The sequence below is a fragment of the Peromyscus californicus genome, unplaced genomic scaffold (assembly GCF_007827085.1).
Source record: "Peromyscus californicus insignis strain IS unplaced genomic scaffold, ASM782708v3 Scaffold_20__1_contigs__length_68692818, whole genome shotgun sequence".
Lineage (NCBI taxonomy): Eukaryota > Metazoa > Chordata > Mammalia > Rodentia > Cricetidae > Peromyscus > Peromyscus californicus.
In genome coordinates this window covers 68,319,428-68,336,747 of record NW_026294503.1, presented here as the reverse complement: position 1 = coordinate 68,336,747, position 17,320 = coordinate 68,319,428, and the positions used below count along the sequence as shown (strand labels likewise).

The following is a 17,320-nucleotide window of genomic DNA, read 5'->3' as shown; positions in this document are numbered from 1 at the left end:
CTGTGGAAGACAATTAAGTATTCATTCTCCAACAATCCTATTCTCCAGCCCTCTCAACTATTTCTTATTTTCCCAATACTAAACTTCCACAACATTCATGTTTATTTTATTTTATTTTATTTTGGGTTTTTGAGACAAGGTCTTTTGGGACTCACTGGATAGCCTAGCCTGGCCTAAAACTCATAGCAATCCTCCTCCTATAGGCTCCCAAGTACTCATGTTTCTTTGTTTTTTGGAGACAGTTTCTTTGTAGCCCAAAAACAAGTAAGTAGCCAAGGATGACCTTGAATTCCTGATCATCCTTTCCCTACTTTCCAAGTACTGAGATTATAGATATCTGCCACCACACCTGGTTTTATGTCTTTTAAATCTCAATGTCATGACTGGAGAGATGGCTAGGTGGTTCAGAACGTTTACTGGGTTCCAGAGGACCCAGGTTCAGTTCCCAGCATGCATATCAGATGGCTCACAAACATCTGTAACTCTAGCTCCAGGCAACCCAGTGCCTTCCTCCATCCTTTGTGGGTACCCACATGCAAGTGGCATACACAGAGAGACATACATTCATACCCACAAATGAAAATAAATCTTTAAAATTATATGTCCTAAAAATTCAAAAGAACAAAATAAAAAAAAAACTTAAAAAGGTAACAAGAGAACTTAGAACACATCCTCTTAGTCCCAGAACTTGGGAGACAGAGGCAAGGAGATCTCTGAGTTTGAGGCCAGCCTGGTCTACAAAGTGAGTTCCAGGACAGCCAAGGCTACACAGAGAAACCCTGTCTCAAAAAACAAACACAAACAACAATACCAACAACAACACACACAAAAAAAAAACAGAGAAATAAAATGGACTGATAATTAACCAAGACACACCAGAAAATAGAAAGGTCAGAGGTTTCCACCAGCATTTTCTCAACTGAGTCCAGCATCTGGGAGTGAAAGATGATGAGGTTCATGACCTTGGCTAGGTCAGGGTTCTCATGTAGGTGCAAAGGTGCCTTCAACACACTGGTATATGCCTGTGATTGGAGTTGGAAAAAAAAAAAAAAAACAAGATAAATGGGATGAAGCCGAGCCTTGGGGCTATAATCTGTTCTTGGTGTGTTATGTCCTGTCTAGTCAGCAGTTTTCAAGGATTATTTAGTCTCTGAAGCAGAGTTTAAGAAATTAAAAATGGGGGAGAGACTTGTGGAAGAGGAGGAACCTGAGGATGGGGGCTACCACAAGACAAGAGCCTTACCTGTAGGCGGAACCAATCCAGCCTCAATCCAGAAAAGTCAAATTTCTCTTCATTATCAACTATAAAAAAAGAAGCAAATGTAAAAGAAAATGATAAAACAGCACCTAGTACCTGGCTACACAGAATGGCAGGCCCATTCAGAGTTTTCTTACCCGGTGCTCTGGCTGACAGACCAATATTTCCAGAAAAACTTTATTAGCCCTCGTAAGTGCCCTGACACCTTCACCTCCTTCCAGTTACCTTGCTTGAGATTCAGAGAGGACAAGGTGCTAACAAACGAAGACATGATGACAGACTCCTCCTCTGGACACACAGACAGGTTCTAAAAGAGAAGTAGGAGGTATTGTCAGTGCTCACAAGTTCCACAGAATGGAAAGTACAACCTCAGGCTCAGTCAGCCTGTGAAGGCAGAACTGCTGGCTTCCCAAAACAGAAAAGGAACAGACAACACTGCCCAGGATCTCTGCCATGTGGACTTCAATTTCTCTTTATTTTTCTCTCTTCTTGCTTAGGGGGAAAAAATTTGCTGAGTTTATTCATCTTTAGTGTACACCAGCTTTTTGATACCCAAACTACAATCATTCAGTTGAATGGCTCCAGAAGGAAAAATTACCAAATCTCATGCTGGAATCTCCAAAGTGTCATCAGTGGGACATACCTGAATGATGTCACTGAGCACAAGGACATCAAACCTGGCCAGGTACTGAACATGGTACTGCTGAATCACTTTGATATGTCGTCGAACTAGAGCCCTGATCTCCTCAAGCAGGAAGAGGAGCTCTGCAATGCTCCTGTAAAGATAAAGACAAGGACAAAGACAGACGTCAACAAAACCATGAAGGAAGACATACAGCCATACAAAGCAGGGATTGAAATGTTCTGGATCATTTGATGTCCCCTTGCCCCCATCTCCCAGTCTAATGACAAGGTTCTTAAGCAAATACTAACGAGTCAGAATAGTCTTCAGGTGTCTTAGTCTTGGTAACATTTTCTGTATGACGAACCAGCCAAGTGACCTCATCACGAATGAAAGACAGGGCCATGAAAGCAAAAAGGGCCTAAGAGAGAACAAAGCCTATTAGAATTTTCTACTTAAAAAATGGATTTCGGCCGGGCGGTGGTGGCGCACGCCTTTAATCCCAGCACTCGGGAGGCAGAGCCAGGCGGATCTCTGTGAGTTCAAGGCCAGCCTGGGCTACCAAGTGAGTTTCAGGAAAGGCGCAAAGCTACACAGAGAAACCCTGTCTCAAAAAACCAAAAAAAAAAAAAAAGCACTCAGTTGATAGAGTGCTTACCTATCAGGTACAAGGCTCTGGGTTCAATCCCCAGAACAGGAAAGAAAATGGGTTTTAAACACAGAGAAAACTATTGAAATAATCTATATGTGGTATAATTATGTAGCCATACCAATAGCATCTAGAAACAAGCATACAGAAAGCTGAACCATATGACACAGAATCAGACACACACATGTTGGACCTGGCTCATAGTCAATACTCCTCCCTCCCCACAAAATTAAATTTTAGAAATATTTTATGGGTATTTATATGACTTAAAACAGAAAGCAAGTTCTGTCATCAATTAGTTCACACTCAAATAGAAGATAGGCCAAGTCTACAAATAGCTGTTAGATGGCGTACTATGGTGGTGCGAAGGGAAAACACGAAACATTTGGATACTCTGAGAGTATCAGCACAGACACATACAAACTGATCACAAGAGACTCAGAAAGCAGGCAGGAGAGACAGTTCCACTGGTAAAGTGGTTGTCATGAAATTATGAGGATCTGAGTTCAGTCCCCAGACCCCATGTAAAAAGAAACCATGCACGGTGGCATGCACTCCTAACCCCAGTGATCAGGAGACTTCCAGATCCCTGAACTCACTGGTCAATCAGCCTTGCCTAATGCATGAGCCTCAGGCCAGTGAAAGACTGTCTCAAAAAAACAAGGTGGACAGCTCTGAAGAACAGTACCCGAGATTGTCCTCTGACCTCCACACTCATATGTGCTAATACACACACACACACACACACACACACACACACACACACACACACACACACACACACACGAGGAGGGTTGGAAGTGCAGTATCTCATGAATGCTAAGTCAGCACCCACACAGTCATTGGTCACTATCTCTCCCCCAACATTTCTCTTGCCTTAGGACCCAGCAGGCCTGGTTCATCATTTAACACAGTCTCCAACTCCTTCACAGCTATCCGAAGAAACTGCCGACGTTGACAGTGAAACTGGCCACTGAGGGAGGAAAATGGAAAGTGGAGAATATTGTCTTCCCCTCCCTCACAAGCTCCCCAAGAGTAGTGCAGAAGACAGCTGCAGTTGGGGAGGCGTGTCAGGCAGAAGGAAGGTTCAGTGCTAAACTCAAACTTGGAGAGAAAATATAAGCATCTGTGGGGCTGCAGGAAGTTCTTGGGGGTGAGGACACAAGTCTGTACAGAAACTCAGTGTGCTGAAGTGAAAACCAAAGTCTGGGGAGATCCCTATCCCAGCCCCTCCAAGCACATGTCCCAACTGTACCTGTTTGCAATGGCATGCTCCTTGCTCTCCTTGACGTCTGCCACTCGCTTACTGTACCTGGAGATTGACATGTCAAGCACAGCAGGGCGTCATGCCACCAGTTAGTAAGTACAGGCGCCCTAACCAGCAGGACTTTTACCCACTCTTCTCACCCTATACAAACAAGACTCTCAGCTTAGAGACCATCCTGCTCTACGCTTCATTCTGCAAAGACAATTACTACAGGAACCAAGCCAGGTTGTGATAATGCATGCCTGTCATCCCAGCACTCGGGAGGCAGAGCAGGAAATTCATGGGTTTAAGGCCAGCCAGGGATATATACAGAGAATCTGTCAAAAGAAAAATTTTTTAAAAAAGGAGGGTACGGGAGTTAGGAGAAGAAAGGGGAAAGGAGGAAGAAAGAAGAGACAAGGAAAGAAGACAGTAAGTACACCACTATGGGAAGGAAATGACTTGCAGTGGTGAGCTGCACTCTGCTGGATACCTTCCTGCCAACCACTCTTCCAAATTTGATTAGGATGAGGAAGGGAGTCATAAATACCACCCCTGTTTGTAAGTAAAAATGTCACCACCACCCCCACCTCCTCCCCTGCTTACTCCAGGTCCCACCCACTTTGTCTTGATATTTAGCCCACCAGTTATCTGTCAGTTTTTATCTCCCTCTCTTATGGCTCCTCTTGCAACAAACAAGTTCAAAGCCTCTCTTATTCTGGAAACCCTCACTTGACCCCGACACCCTGAACTTCACCCATTCTCCCACATCACCAGCTCTTCCAAGACACACTCCTTTCCCTCTTCACCGTTCACTGACCCTTCCCATCTCACAAGGCCTTCAACACTGAACAATCTGTTCCTCTGAGGTCAATGTGAACTTCTGAATCACCAAATTAAATAACCTTTTTTATTGCTGTGGTTCATCTGCAATATTTGACCATGTCTTTTTTTTTCTATTAGAGACCTGCACCCAGAATCCCATACTAAATGGCCTCTGCCCTCTGCAACTCTTACTGTCTTCATTCATCCTGTCAGCTGTGGCCACAGCAATGGGGAGATTTTATAACCTCTCATTTCCCTTCTCCAAGCCTCTCCCTTTATTGAACTTAGCATAAAAATTAAAGGCATTTGGAATTGAAAACTATCTTAATTAAATCAGGATTCAACTCTACAGTACTGCTTATAATTATTTCAACCTCCATCCAGTACAGGGAAAGACACAAGATTAAGAATAAAAAAAATCTAGAATTATTTCATATTCCCACCTCTCACTAACTGAGGGACATTCAGACTGAGTCTCCTGTCATCTTATTTACATACATACATAGTATGGCTGTGTATATATTTAAATATATATGTATACTTAAGTTATCATAAAGATCATGGAATGTCCTGAACTATAAATCATACATATTAGCTGCTGTCCTTAGTGACAGGAACCAAACAGCTTTTTCCATCTCACTAGAAAACTTCATATATACATTTCTACTTCCTGTAACTTCTGTTAAAGAGTCATTCTTTCCTAACTTTGGAAATGCATTTTTCTTACTGTGTTCTTGTTTCTTTGTTCTTTTGTGGAGGTCAGAGGACAGTGTTTAGGAGAAGGTTTTCTCCTTGCACCGCGTGGTTTCCAAGGATGGAACTCAGGATGTCAGGCTGGTGACAAGTGCTGAGCTGTCTCACTAGTCCTTTGGCAACTTTTTAAAAACAAGAATACTAATCAGTTTAGTCAATTGTTGAAGAACTAGTATTCTCATTACTGTGTTTTTGTTTGTTTCTCCTCAGCGCAGAGGATTAAACTCTAGGATCTTACACAAGCTAGGCAAGCCTTCTACCTCTAAGTCATAGTCCTACCCCTTAATATATTGTAACTAAGACAACCAGTGGGGGGCAGAATTTGGTAAAAAGCTATTATTAAAATACAGGCTGGGAATATAGCTCAGAGGTAGAATGCTTGCCTAGCATGTGCAAAACCCTGGGTTTGATCTCGAGCTTGTGAGTGGGGGGGGAGAAAAAAAGTTTGAAGTGTGTTGCCCTCCACATCCAGAACTTCCCCTACAGAAGCATTTGAGTATGTTCACAAAAATATGTCAATGGATATTCTCTAAAGTATTTGTTTAATTTGAAAGGCAGAGGCAAGGAATCTCCCTGTGTTTGAGGCCAGCCTGGTCTACACAGAGAGTTTCAGGATATCCAGAATACATAGAGAGACCTCATCTCAAAAAACAAAAACAAAAACAAAAAACCATTCAAAACAAAAAACCATTCTAACAAAAAGAGTTTAAAATGATCTTTTTAAATGGAAACAGTTCAACTGTCCATCAACAGGAAATTAAGGAGCTACACAAGCCTGCTCTTCAAGCTTGGTGGCCTCTGATCCCTGAAACACAGGTAAAGGTGGAAGGAGAGGACAGACTCCCCAAAATTGTCTTCTGACCTCCACTCTGAAAGCTCCTTGCATCCCCCCACCATCAGATACACATACACACAACAGGAAATTCAAGCCCTTTATTCCCAGTATTCAGGAGGCAAAGGTAGGCAGAGCTTTGTGAATTCAAGACCACCCTGGTATACATAGGGAATTTCAGGCCAGCCAGAGCTCCATAGTGAGACCCTGTCTCAAAAAAATGTGTGTGTGTGTGTGTGTGTGTGTGTGTGTGTGTGTGTGTGTGTCAGAGAGAGAGAGAGAGAGAGAGAGAGAGAGAGAGAGAGAGAGAGAGAGAGAGAGAGACTGGTTAAATAATCTTATAAATACATAATGAAATTTTATTCAAATTTTTTAAATTTATTTTATTTTATGTGTATGGATGTTTTGCCTGCATGTATGTCTGCATACCACATGTGTGCATGGTGCCCAAAGAGACCAGAAATGTCAAATACCATGAAACTGGAGGTACAGATGGTTGTAGCTACCATATGGGTGCTAGGAATTGAATCCAGGTCCTCTAGAAGAGCAGCTAGTGCTCTTAACCACTGAGTCATCTCTCCAGCCCCTCAACTATTAAAAAGAGTAAGTCTCAGGCAGGTGTCATGGCTCATGCCTGAATCCTAGTATACTGAGACTGAGGCAGGAGGATTGCAGCAAGTCTGAAGCTAGCCCGAGCTACAAAGTCAGACCTATCTCAAGGAAACAACAAAAAAGAAAAAGTCTCTATAAACTGATATTCAAAGATAACTAAAATATAGTAATAATTTAATAGATCTGTAAATATAATGTAAAATGTAGAGCCAATGTTTTTCCAAAACTTCTTATATAAGGTTGAAAATGCATGCATACTTCTGTATATGTACACACACATACACACATACACACATACACACATACACACACACCTGTAGCACACACATCAAACCATTCTGGGAGGTGAGCCTTCATTTTTTTTTACATTTCCAGGTGCAGTATTTGCCACCAGAAATAAATATAGGTAAACCCACCTTTCCTTTAATCCCATACCTTCCTCCTCCTCCTCTTGTAACTCCATTCTCCCTTCACAGTGACATTGAGTTAATTCCTTATCTCCCATTTACTCCTAAACTGAAACCAACTTTCAACCTCACCACTCCACTGATGTTGTTCACAGGACACAAAGATGACCTCTGTAGCGAAATCCAGTGAACTTTTCCAACCCTCATGTTGTTTGTTCTCTTTACATCATCTAGCAGATGATGACGGGTCCTTCCATCTTGCCATGCTTTCTTCCAGTGGCTTGATTTTTCTCCATATTGTCCATCATGGATTTTCCTGCCTCTGCTTGACCCTTAAATATCAATGTTCTCAAAAGTTTTGTCCCCGATCTTCTTCTTAAACAATCGCACCTATTCATTCTCAGGGCTTTGATTACCACATCATCAGTTGTCAGCTAGTCCAGATAGTATGACGAGTTACTGAATCACATAGCAAGAGGCCTGACACACATAACCTGTATGTCCTACAGACATTTCCAATTCAGTCTGTTCAAAAATGAATCCACAGGGCTGGAGCAATGACTCAGCAGTAAAGAGCATTTTTTGGGGTTCCAGCCCCCACATAGAGGGTCACAACCATCTCCAGGTCCTGTCTAGAGGATCTGACACTCTCTTCTGGCCTCCAAGAGCACTGCACACACATGGTACACAGACACATATTCAAGTAAAACATTAATACACATAAAATAAAAATAAACTAAAAGTCTAAAAATAAAAAATTGAATCACAGTCTTTCCCCACACTTACTGTAGCTCTCATGTCTCTACCCTAAGGAATACCAGATGCCCATTCCAGAGATCTTGACATCCTCAATTTTTCCTAATTTACTAAATTAATCCCTGCCTCTAGCTTTACCCATCTAATCTTTTTCCCCTGGAGCAGTAATCTTCTCTAAAATGCAAATCTGATCCTTTCAACTGCCTCGTTTGAATTCATTCAATGACTCTGCATTCTCTTGAGCACAGATTTAAACTCTAAGGCACAGCTTATGACATCCCAATTCACTGCTCCAAAACCAACTTTTACAGCCCTGCCTTTGTAACCCACGCTGTCCCAGCACTGAGCAACTTGAACCTCTGAACACACTGTTCTCTTGCCTCAAAGGCTATGAACTTCAAGCTAGATATGGTGGCAAACACCTTTTAGTGCCAGCATTCAGGAACCAGGAAGATCTCTGTGAATTTGAGGTTAGCCTGGCCTACACAGTAAGTTCCAGGACATCCAAGGCTATGTAGAGAAACCCTGTCTTCAAATACAGGGGCGGGGGAGAGAGAGAGAAAGAAAAGGGGAGAGAGCTGAGTTTCTTTACTGCAACTGTCTAACTCATGTCTGCCTGTGTCCTGTTTTCTTTAGATCCTTCAAAGCCAGTACAAATGCCCTTAATGCCATTACTGCTTACACAGCACTTTGTATCTACACACCACAACCCCCTACTCTATCACAAGTTTGCCTATTTTCCAACAATTTGCAAACTTTTATTTTTTTAAGCTTAAGGACAATTTTAGGGTCTAAGAGAAGAAGAAGGGGAGGGGAACAAGTCAGGCAAGCTGTAAATTTCAGCAGCTACAGGGAGGAAATCGGTAACAGAAACAGAGAGAGCCAGACCATTTGTGTTAGAACAGAAGTCAGACACACAGTGGACAAGCAACCTAATCACAAATAGGGTGAGAGTAAACTTCAGGGAATCCGTAAGAAAGTTTACAGTGTTAGGGAAAGCACATTTAAAACAGAAAAGAAAAAGCTAAGCTTTTCTGAGTAATTCAGAAGCTGCTGCCTTTTGTTTTAATAAGGTCTCATTACGTAGCCTATGTTGATCTTCCTGCCTCAGATGCTGAGTGCTGGGGTTACTGGTGCGTGCCACCAAACTCAGCTTAATACATTAGAAAAAAAAATCAAATGCATAATACAATGTACCAGATCTTTTTCCGTATGCTTTACATATGGGAACTCTTCAGAACACTATGAGGTCATAGATACAACTTCATTTTGTTGTGGTTTGGTGTTTTGTTTGTGCCTACTTGATTTTGTTTTGGTTTTGAGATAGGGTCTTTTGTAGTCCAGACTGGCCTGGAAATCACTGTGGAGCAAGCAAAAGGCCAACCTTAAATTCTTGGTCCTTCTGCCTCCACCTCCCTGAGTGTTGGGATTATAAGGGTACACCACCACAACCAGATGGAAGGTATTGCTTTATTCACATTTTACAGATGAGGAAATTAAGCCAATGGCATGGAGAAATTAAGTAACCTACCTAGAGCTAGTCACAGAGCTAGAAAGTGGCTCAGCTTGAATTCAAACCAGGCAGTCTGGCCTCACAATATCTTAGTAACCTTTCTATCCCTAATATCCAGTGAGGCACCAACAAAGAAAAGGTGTTTGGCAAATATTTCAAAGTTAGAATTACCCATTACCACTCATACTTTGGGAAAAGGGATGTTGATGAGGCTATAACTCCCAAAAGATCAGTTTGACGTGCAAACCACTTACCCTTTCAAACTACTGAAGAGGTCCTCAGTAACCTTGTGCACTTGCAGCACGTCCTCCCGGATGAGTGTGATGTACAGGGAGCCCTGCAGACACAGCTTCCACAGCTGTTGGCACTGGCTGTTGGAGTTGAGGCACCCATGACAAAGAAGAAACCCAACTGCAAGTGAACAAGAACCAGAGGAAGGCTTATAGATAGTACACTCCTGGGAGCGCCACCTTGCCCTTCCCAGCTGCTCCCACAACTTACTTACGATCCATCGCTCCATCACTTCCACAGACAGATACTCGCAGGCCATCTACGAGAAGCAAGCAGAGAGGACCAAGTAGCTGTTTAGGACTTCTAAAGAAAGGACAAAGCCAGCAAGACGGCTCAACAGGAACAGGAGACGGCTACCAACCTGACAACCTGAGTTTAATGCACAGAACCCACATGGTGGACGGACAGAACTGATCTCCGAAAGTTGTCCTCTGACCTCTGTATTAGTGCTCCACCCACATGTGTCACAAAATAAATAAATAAAAATGCAATTTAAAATTTTCTAAATAAAAGTCTGGAGGAACTCATGCCTAGCATGCACAGGGCCCAGGAAAATCCCCAGCTCTAAAAACAAAAACATTTCATTTACTGGAGTGGATTAAGGCACTTTGATGAGACAACAGCTAGGAAGCTGTCATGAAGGAAAGGGGGCCCTGGAAGGAGACTAAGGGGCAAAGGACATAGTTGAGGAAAAGAACAAGGTTGAGCTGGAAGGAAGAACAAATAAAATGTATAGCATGACATCAATACTGAGATACTTTCAAAAAGCTTCAACTCAAAATCTCATAATTTCTTTCTCCATTGTGTTCTTTAACCACACTTGAAGTGTAAAATTCATTTGGAACTTATCCATGACCTCTCAGCATCAGTTGTAAATTTGTGCACATGTACACGTTTATGCATATTCATGACATCACCTGTCTTCCTCAATCACTCTCTATGTTTCTGAGACAGAGTCTCTCATTGAACACAAAGCTCATAGCTGATTGGCTTAGCTGACCAGACGCTCCAAAGATGTGCCTGTCGCCACTCCCCAGTGCTGAGGTTACACACATAACACTGTGTCCAGCTTTTATACAGTTGCTAAGAATCTGAACTCATATAGCAAAGCAATCATCTCACACACCCCACCCCCACCCCACCCCCCATGTTTTTATTGGTTTTGGTCTTTTGAGACAAGTTCTTGCTATATAGTCCTGGCTGGCCTCAAACTTGTGGCAATCCTCCCACTTCTTCCTGCCAAGTGCTGAGATTACAGGATACACCACTATGCCCTGCCACCAGTTGCATTTCTATGGCATATCTTCCTTTCAAGACTATAAATTCTTTGAAGGAAGGTACCAGTCTCATCATAGATGAGTAACATTTATTAATTAATTGACTCCTAATGCAAATTCCCTCTTATGCCTAATGACTCCATTTCTTTTTTGTTTGAATTTTGAGTCAAAGTCTTACTATAGCCTTGGCTGCTGGGTACTTGTTATGTAAGCAGGGCTGGCTATGGCCACATAATAGTCCTCTTGCCTCGGTCTCCCAAGAGCCAGGGTCACAAGTATGTGTGCCACCACACCACACTAACTCAGTTTCATCCATTTGTTAATTCAGCACATACTGACTGGTTCAATCAGAAGCACAAAATTAGTAATGACTTTTTAGCTTAAGAAGAGACCAACCGAGAAGCAGGCCCTAGAAGAATGCTGAAACAGCCCTGGAGCTGATGTTTCCAGAAAGAAGCACCTTCTAGAGAGAGAGCCTTGGCAGAGAATTCCTCTCCTAACAGAAGGAAAGGGGAACTCACTGTGTCTGAATTGGCAGGGTTAATCATGGCTGGGGGGCTGCTGATGAGGCTTAGAAGCTGGGCACTGCGCCACTGCTCAGCACCCTGGTTCCTCCGAACAAAGAGGAAGTGCAGAGAGAGGAGGGCCCCACTCACAGCCTGTGAAAAAAAATAAATAAATCCTTAATGTCAAAGATGGGATGAATGCTTCTGTCTGGATGATTCTCCCAACTCTCAGGGAGCTCACCTTTGTGTGAGGTCCAAATTCTTCAGTCAGCTTCTTCAGAGGATGGTCATACTCTAATACCATCTGGCCCAGGCGAGCAAAACTGGGGTCACTGGAGGAAAGCAGAAGAGAGAGGAGTTATGGGCCTTTACCTATATATGTAGAAGATAATGTATATGTGTACAGAGGCTGGCATTCCCTATCCCCTCCAAAGACAGATATGCTAATCTGTGAATTACATATACTAATGTCCAACCGTAGGCATACCAAGCTATGGTTAGAAATACTCACACAGGCCAGGCAGTGGTGGCACATGTTTTAATCCCAGAACTCAGAAGGCAGAGGCAGGCAGATCTCTATGAGTTTGAGGCCAGCCTGGTCTAGAGAACAAGTTCTAGAACAGCCAGGGCTACCACAGAGAAACCCTGTCTTGGAAAAAAGAAAGAAAGAAAGAGAAAGAAAGAAAGAAAGAAAGAAAGAAAGAAAGAAAGAAAGAAAGAAAGAAAGAAAGAAAGAAAGAAAGAAAGAAAGAAAGAAAGAACTACATGGTTTTGGACAGACCCATGAAAGTTTCTCCCTTGTAGGCAGACAAGGCTGGATGCATAATAGCTGGTCTATAATTTTGCATTTTCTAATCTGTATCAAACATGCCTGGAGCCAAATCTCTGAAAATCCCAAATGAGAGATAATCATCCAAAGCTTATCTGTTAGATAAAGCTTGAACCAAGACACCCATACAGACTTGGGGGAAGGCACGTCACATACAGGACATTGTTCTGTGTCTCACTTTCATCTTTCCAGTCTTCATTTTTTTTCACCCTTTAAATACTTATATTGCATTAATAAATGGAGGACAGAATTGCAGATAATCCAACATCCATTTCTATTTGGTTTCCAATTATCCTTAATATGCATTATGTTACATTACTTACCTCTGATGGCTTAACCTTACTGGTATTAGTCCTACTGATACTAAAAAGAATTATCTTTGCCTTTTATAATAACCTGAGAAGCAAAGTGGAAGCCAGTCAAGGATTATAAATAGATCAGAGATAATGCAGAGTGGATAATCCACTGGCAGAGATTCAACAGTTAACTATATGTGAAAGTGTATCTTATTTTGACTGGGACACAACATGGATTATAGGTTTTCATATGAGAAATCATGATATCAAGTTCCTTTGTCTCCATCCACTTCTTGCAGCACCACAGGTGAGGCTCTTTTTGTTTGTTTGGTTGGTTGGTTGGGTTTTGAGACAGGATTTCTCTGTGTAGCCCTACCTGTCCTGGAATTCATTCTGTAAACCAGGCTGGCTTCCAACTCAGAGATCCACCTGCCTATGCTTCCCTGCTGGGATTAAAGGGGTGTGCCACCACCACCTGATACATGTGAAGTTCTTTATTTCCTCCTAACTTACCTGTGCCCATGCAGCATCTCATGGGCACAGTTGTACATGCCAATGAGTATCCGGCGGTCCTCAATCCGTGACAGGAGTAAGATGACTGAGGTGTAAGTCACGATCAAGTCCAGGTAGCTCCGAGTGAAGTCAAAGTTGAGATTCTACAAGGAAATACATAGGAATCCCCAGATCAGTATTAACCTGGACCACCCTCTGCTTCTCCAACCATTCCCTACAGTACTCAATGTTTATTAGAATTAGAACCAATAGTATATGTTTTGAGAAGAAAATTGAAACAAAAGCAGGAGCTAAATATGAGCTCAAGATACTGGAGAACCTGAAGCCACGCACTAGTCCATAATCACAGCTGCTCAGGAGACTGAGGCAGAAGAGTTACAAGTTGAAGGCCAGCTCAGACTATGGAGTAAGTTTCAGGCCAGCTTGAACAAATTAGTGAGACTCTCATAAAAGCATGGTGACACACACCCTTAAAACCAGCACTTGGAAGGCAGAGACAGGTGGGTCTCTGAGTTTAAGGCCAGCCTGGTCTGCAGAGCAAGTTCCAGGACAGCCAAGGTTACATAGAGAAATCATGTCTTGAAGAAAAAAACAAAAAAAGAAGTAGTTTTAAAAAATAAAAGTAGGAGCCAGGAAGTGGTGCATGCCTTTAATCCCAGCACTGGGAAAGCAGAGGCAAAAGGATCTCTGAGTTTGAAGCCAGCCTGGTCTACAGAGAGAGTTCCAGGACAGCCAAGGTTACACAGAAACAATGTCTCAAAAAAAAAGTAAGAATTTAAGTCAATAGTAGAGCTCTTACCTAGAATGCACAGGACCCTAGCTTCAAAGCCCAGTATGAAAAATAAACAAAAAAAGGATACAAAGATACTAGGAAATAAGGTATTGTTGTGGGATTAAAGGAAGTGAAATAAAAATATTACTGTATAATTTTGTGTTATTTAAATTACATTGATGATCTGCTTACTATTTAAAAGCATTTAACCTTAGCACATTTTTTAAAAGATTTACAGTACCTATGGCCATCAAAATGGCTCAGTAGGTAAAAAACACTTGTTGCCAAGCCTAACTATCTAAATCTGACCCCTGAAACCCACATGGTAGAAAGAGAGAATTGACTGCCACAAGTTATCCTCTGACTTCCATACATGTGCTATAGAACATGAACGCACACACCCTCCCACCTACATACACACAATAAATAAATACATATTTTAATTTAAAAAAAAAAGAACCATAGTCCTGAGAAGGAACAAATAAATAGTCATTTGTCCAATTCTGTCCCACACTTCCTTGTCTCAGTGTACGCTTGGTCTTTTCTTTAATTTTCTTCTACAATAGAAAAATGTTACGAAGGCTCTTACGATATCAAAATGGCACTGGCAGGCATCAATGGTGTTGAGAAGTTCGTATACATGATCCTGTGGGTAGAAGTGAAGAAGAAAATGAGTAAGAAGGTGGTAACGTGAGCTACCAAGACAGGAAGTGATGACCTCCCTGGAGATCTACCTTAAGGAAGGGCATTATTCAAAAGAGGGAAGACTATCCTTCTCCTCACAAGCCATCAGTGACTGCCGTCAGGCTACCTGGCCACAGGCACAAGGCACTGATGTTCATGAACATAATGCCAGACTTAAGATCCCTGGGCCTCATTTTCCCACAAGAGGAAATTTAAAAAAAGAAAGAAAGCCAAACTTGAAAACTTGTTTCAAGACAGGGTTTCACTGTGTAGCTCTGGAACTCACTTTATAGGTCAGGCTGGCCTCAAACTCACAGAGAACAGCCTCTGCCTCCTGAGTGATGGGATAAAAGGTGTACACCACCACGCTCAGCTAAAAATTTGACATTTGTTAAAAAATAAAATTGACATTCTTTTCTAAAGAACAAGAAGAGAAAAATTTGAAAGTTCTCCATACAAAGATATGATAGTGTTTAAGAAAATAAGAATGCTAGTTATCCTAATTTAACAACAGTACACTGTATGCATATATCAAATGATCGCACTATATCCCAGACATTTGCATGATGTACATGAATTATTTTAAAAATTGAAAAAGCTCAAATACAATAAATATATTCTTACCATATGATTCAACAACCCTTGTGAAATGAAAAACAAATCCCTACAAAGATTGTACTTGATTGTACTGATTCAAATCTGGAAGCAACCCACCAACCAGTAAATAAATTAACCATTTGTATCCATACAATGGAATAGTTCTCAGCAAAAATAAGTAGTGAATCTTTGATACATGAAACAATGTAGACAAATCTCAAAACACAAAAGAATACATGCTGATCAGACTCCATTTATCTGAACCCTTAGAAAAGAAACATCATTCTAGAGAGCAGATTAACAGTTGCCTGAGACCAAGAGTGCAGGATAAGAATTGACAAGGGGTAGCTGAGCATCGACTTTAATCCCAGCACTCAGGAGGCAGAGACAGGCAGATCTCCATGAGTTCAAGGCCATCCTGGTTTACAGAGAGTTCCAGGACAGCCAGAGCTATGCAGAGAAACCTTGTCTCAGAAAAGGAAAGGAAAGAAAAAAATAATAATGCATGTTCAATATGTAAAAATTAGAAAATACAGATGAGCTTAATTCTAATTAGGGTAGTGTTGTTGCTGTAACACAGGCTGACCTCAAATCCCTTATGTTGCCTCTGCCTACCAAGTCCTGGGATTATAGACATCTGCCACCACATAAAGCTATTATTTTTTCACTTTTGTTTGTTGGGTTTAGACTTTTTGAGACTGTAGCCTTGGCTCAAATACACAATGATCTTCTTAGCTCTGTCTCTCCAATGATAACATTATAGGCATGAGCCACCATGCCCAGCAATTAATTGTTTTTTAAATCTGTATTCAAATGTGTATGTTTGTGCATGCACACACACACTCGCATGTATGCATGTTCTCATGTGTAAGTACTAACATATATGTGTTACAGTAGGAATGTAGAGATCAGAGGACAACTTTGTTGCTGGTTCTCAACTTCCACCTTGTTTAGGATTGCCTCTTGGTTTTTTGTGTATGTTTGTTGTTGTAGGGTTTTATTTTTGCTACTGTTTTTGAGACAGGGTCTCACCACATAGCCCTTACTACCCTGGAACTCAGTATGTAGGTCAGGCTAGTCTCGAACTTACAAAGATCTCTCTGCGCTGGGATTAAAGGCATAAACCACCACACCTAGTTTCCATGGGATTATCCTGTCTCTGTCTCCAACTCACCTTAATAGCATCAGGATAAAGACACACTGGTATGGACTTTACCAGGGTTCTGGGGATCCAAATTCAGGTCCTCACACTTGTATGTAAGGACTTTACTCACTAAGCCATCTCCCCTCCACCAATTTTTTTTTTTTTGAGCTGAGGACCGAACCCAGAGCCTTGCACTTGCTAAGCAAGTGCTCTACCACTGAGCTAAATCTCCAACCCCTCCACCAATTTAAAAAAAATTATTTTATATGTATATGTATGTGCCTGAGGGTATTATGTGCACCATGTGTGTGCAGGTATCTGTGGAGGCCAGAAAGGGTGTTGGATCCCCTGAAACTGAAGTTACAGGTGCTGAGAACCAACCCCAAGTCCTCTGAAAGAGCAACAAGTACTCTTTTTTTTTTTTTTTTTTTTTTTTTTTTGGTTTTTCGAGACAGGGTTTCTCTGTGTAGCTTTGCGCCTTTCCTGGAACTCGCTTTGGAGACCAGGCTGGCCTCGAACTCACAGAGATCCGCCTGGCTCTGCCTCCCGAGTGCTGGGATTAAAGGCGTGCGCCACCACCGCCCGGCAACAAGTACTCTTAAACACTAAGCCATATCTCTAGACCCTTCCATCCCCAGTTTTTAAAACTCATAATCCCACCACTCAGAAATTTCAATCTTCTGTATATGCATATTTATCTATGTAAATATGTATTTTAGAGACTGATTACATCTTAAACTGCATTGTAATTTTCTCTTAACATTAACTATGTAAAGAATATGTAATATGTAAAGAATGTTTCTGCATGTCAACTAATGTAAACATATGCTATCATCTTTAACAACTGCATAATATTTATTTACAGTCAGATCCTGAGCTTTTAACTGAATTTTTATTGGCTATATTAATTATCAAATTGACACTACTACAAACAACGA

At 41.6% G+C, this 17,320-nt stretch overlaps 1 protein-coding gene across 2 annotated transcripts in view; it reads right to left on the bottom strand.

The window, feature by feature from the left end:
• Nucleotides 1-17,320, bottom strand: part of Nckap1l (NCK associated protein 1 like) — a 46,840-nt gene that overhangs the window by 23,377 nt on the left and 6,143 nt on the right. For both annotated transcript variants that reach the window (XM_052749192.1, XM_052749191.1), the window contains exons 4-16: nucleotides 14,547-14,603; nucleotides 13,186-13,328; nucleotides 11,789-11,879; nucleotides 11,563-11,700; nucleotides 9,975-10,023; nucleotides 9,728-9,884; nucleotides 3,785-3,841; nucleotides 3,406-3,502; nucleotides 2,192-2,301; nucleotides 1,902-2,034; nucleotides 1,484-1,565; nucleotides 1,244-1,302; nucleotides 877-1,022 (exon numbers count right to left, since the gene is read on the bottom strand). In XM_052749192.1, coding sequence (XP_052605152.1) covers nucleotides 877-1,022; nucleotides 1,244-1,302; nucleotides 1,484-1,565; nucleotides 1,902-2,034; nucleotides 2,192-2,301; nucleotides 3,406-3,502; nucleotides 3,785-3,841; nucleotides 9,728-9,884; nucleotides 9,975-10,023; nucleotides 11,563-11,700; nucleotides 11,789-11,879; nucleotides 13,186-13,328; nucleotides 14,547-14,603 — 1,319 coding nt within the window. The remainder of the gene's footprint in view (nucleotides 1-876; nucleotides 1,023-1,243; nucleotides 1,303-1,483; nucleotides 1,566-1,901; nucleotides 2,035-2,191; nucleotides 2,302-3,405; nucleotides 3,503-3,784; nucleotides 3,842-9,727; nucleotides 9,885-9,974; nucleotides 10,024-11,562; nucleotides 11,701-11,788; nucleotides 11,880-13,185; nucleotides 13,329-14,546; nucleotides 14,604-17,320) is intronic.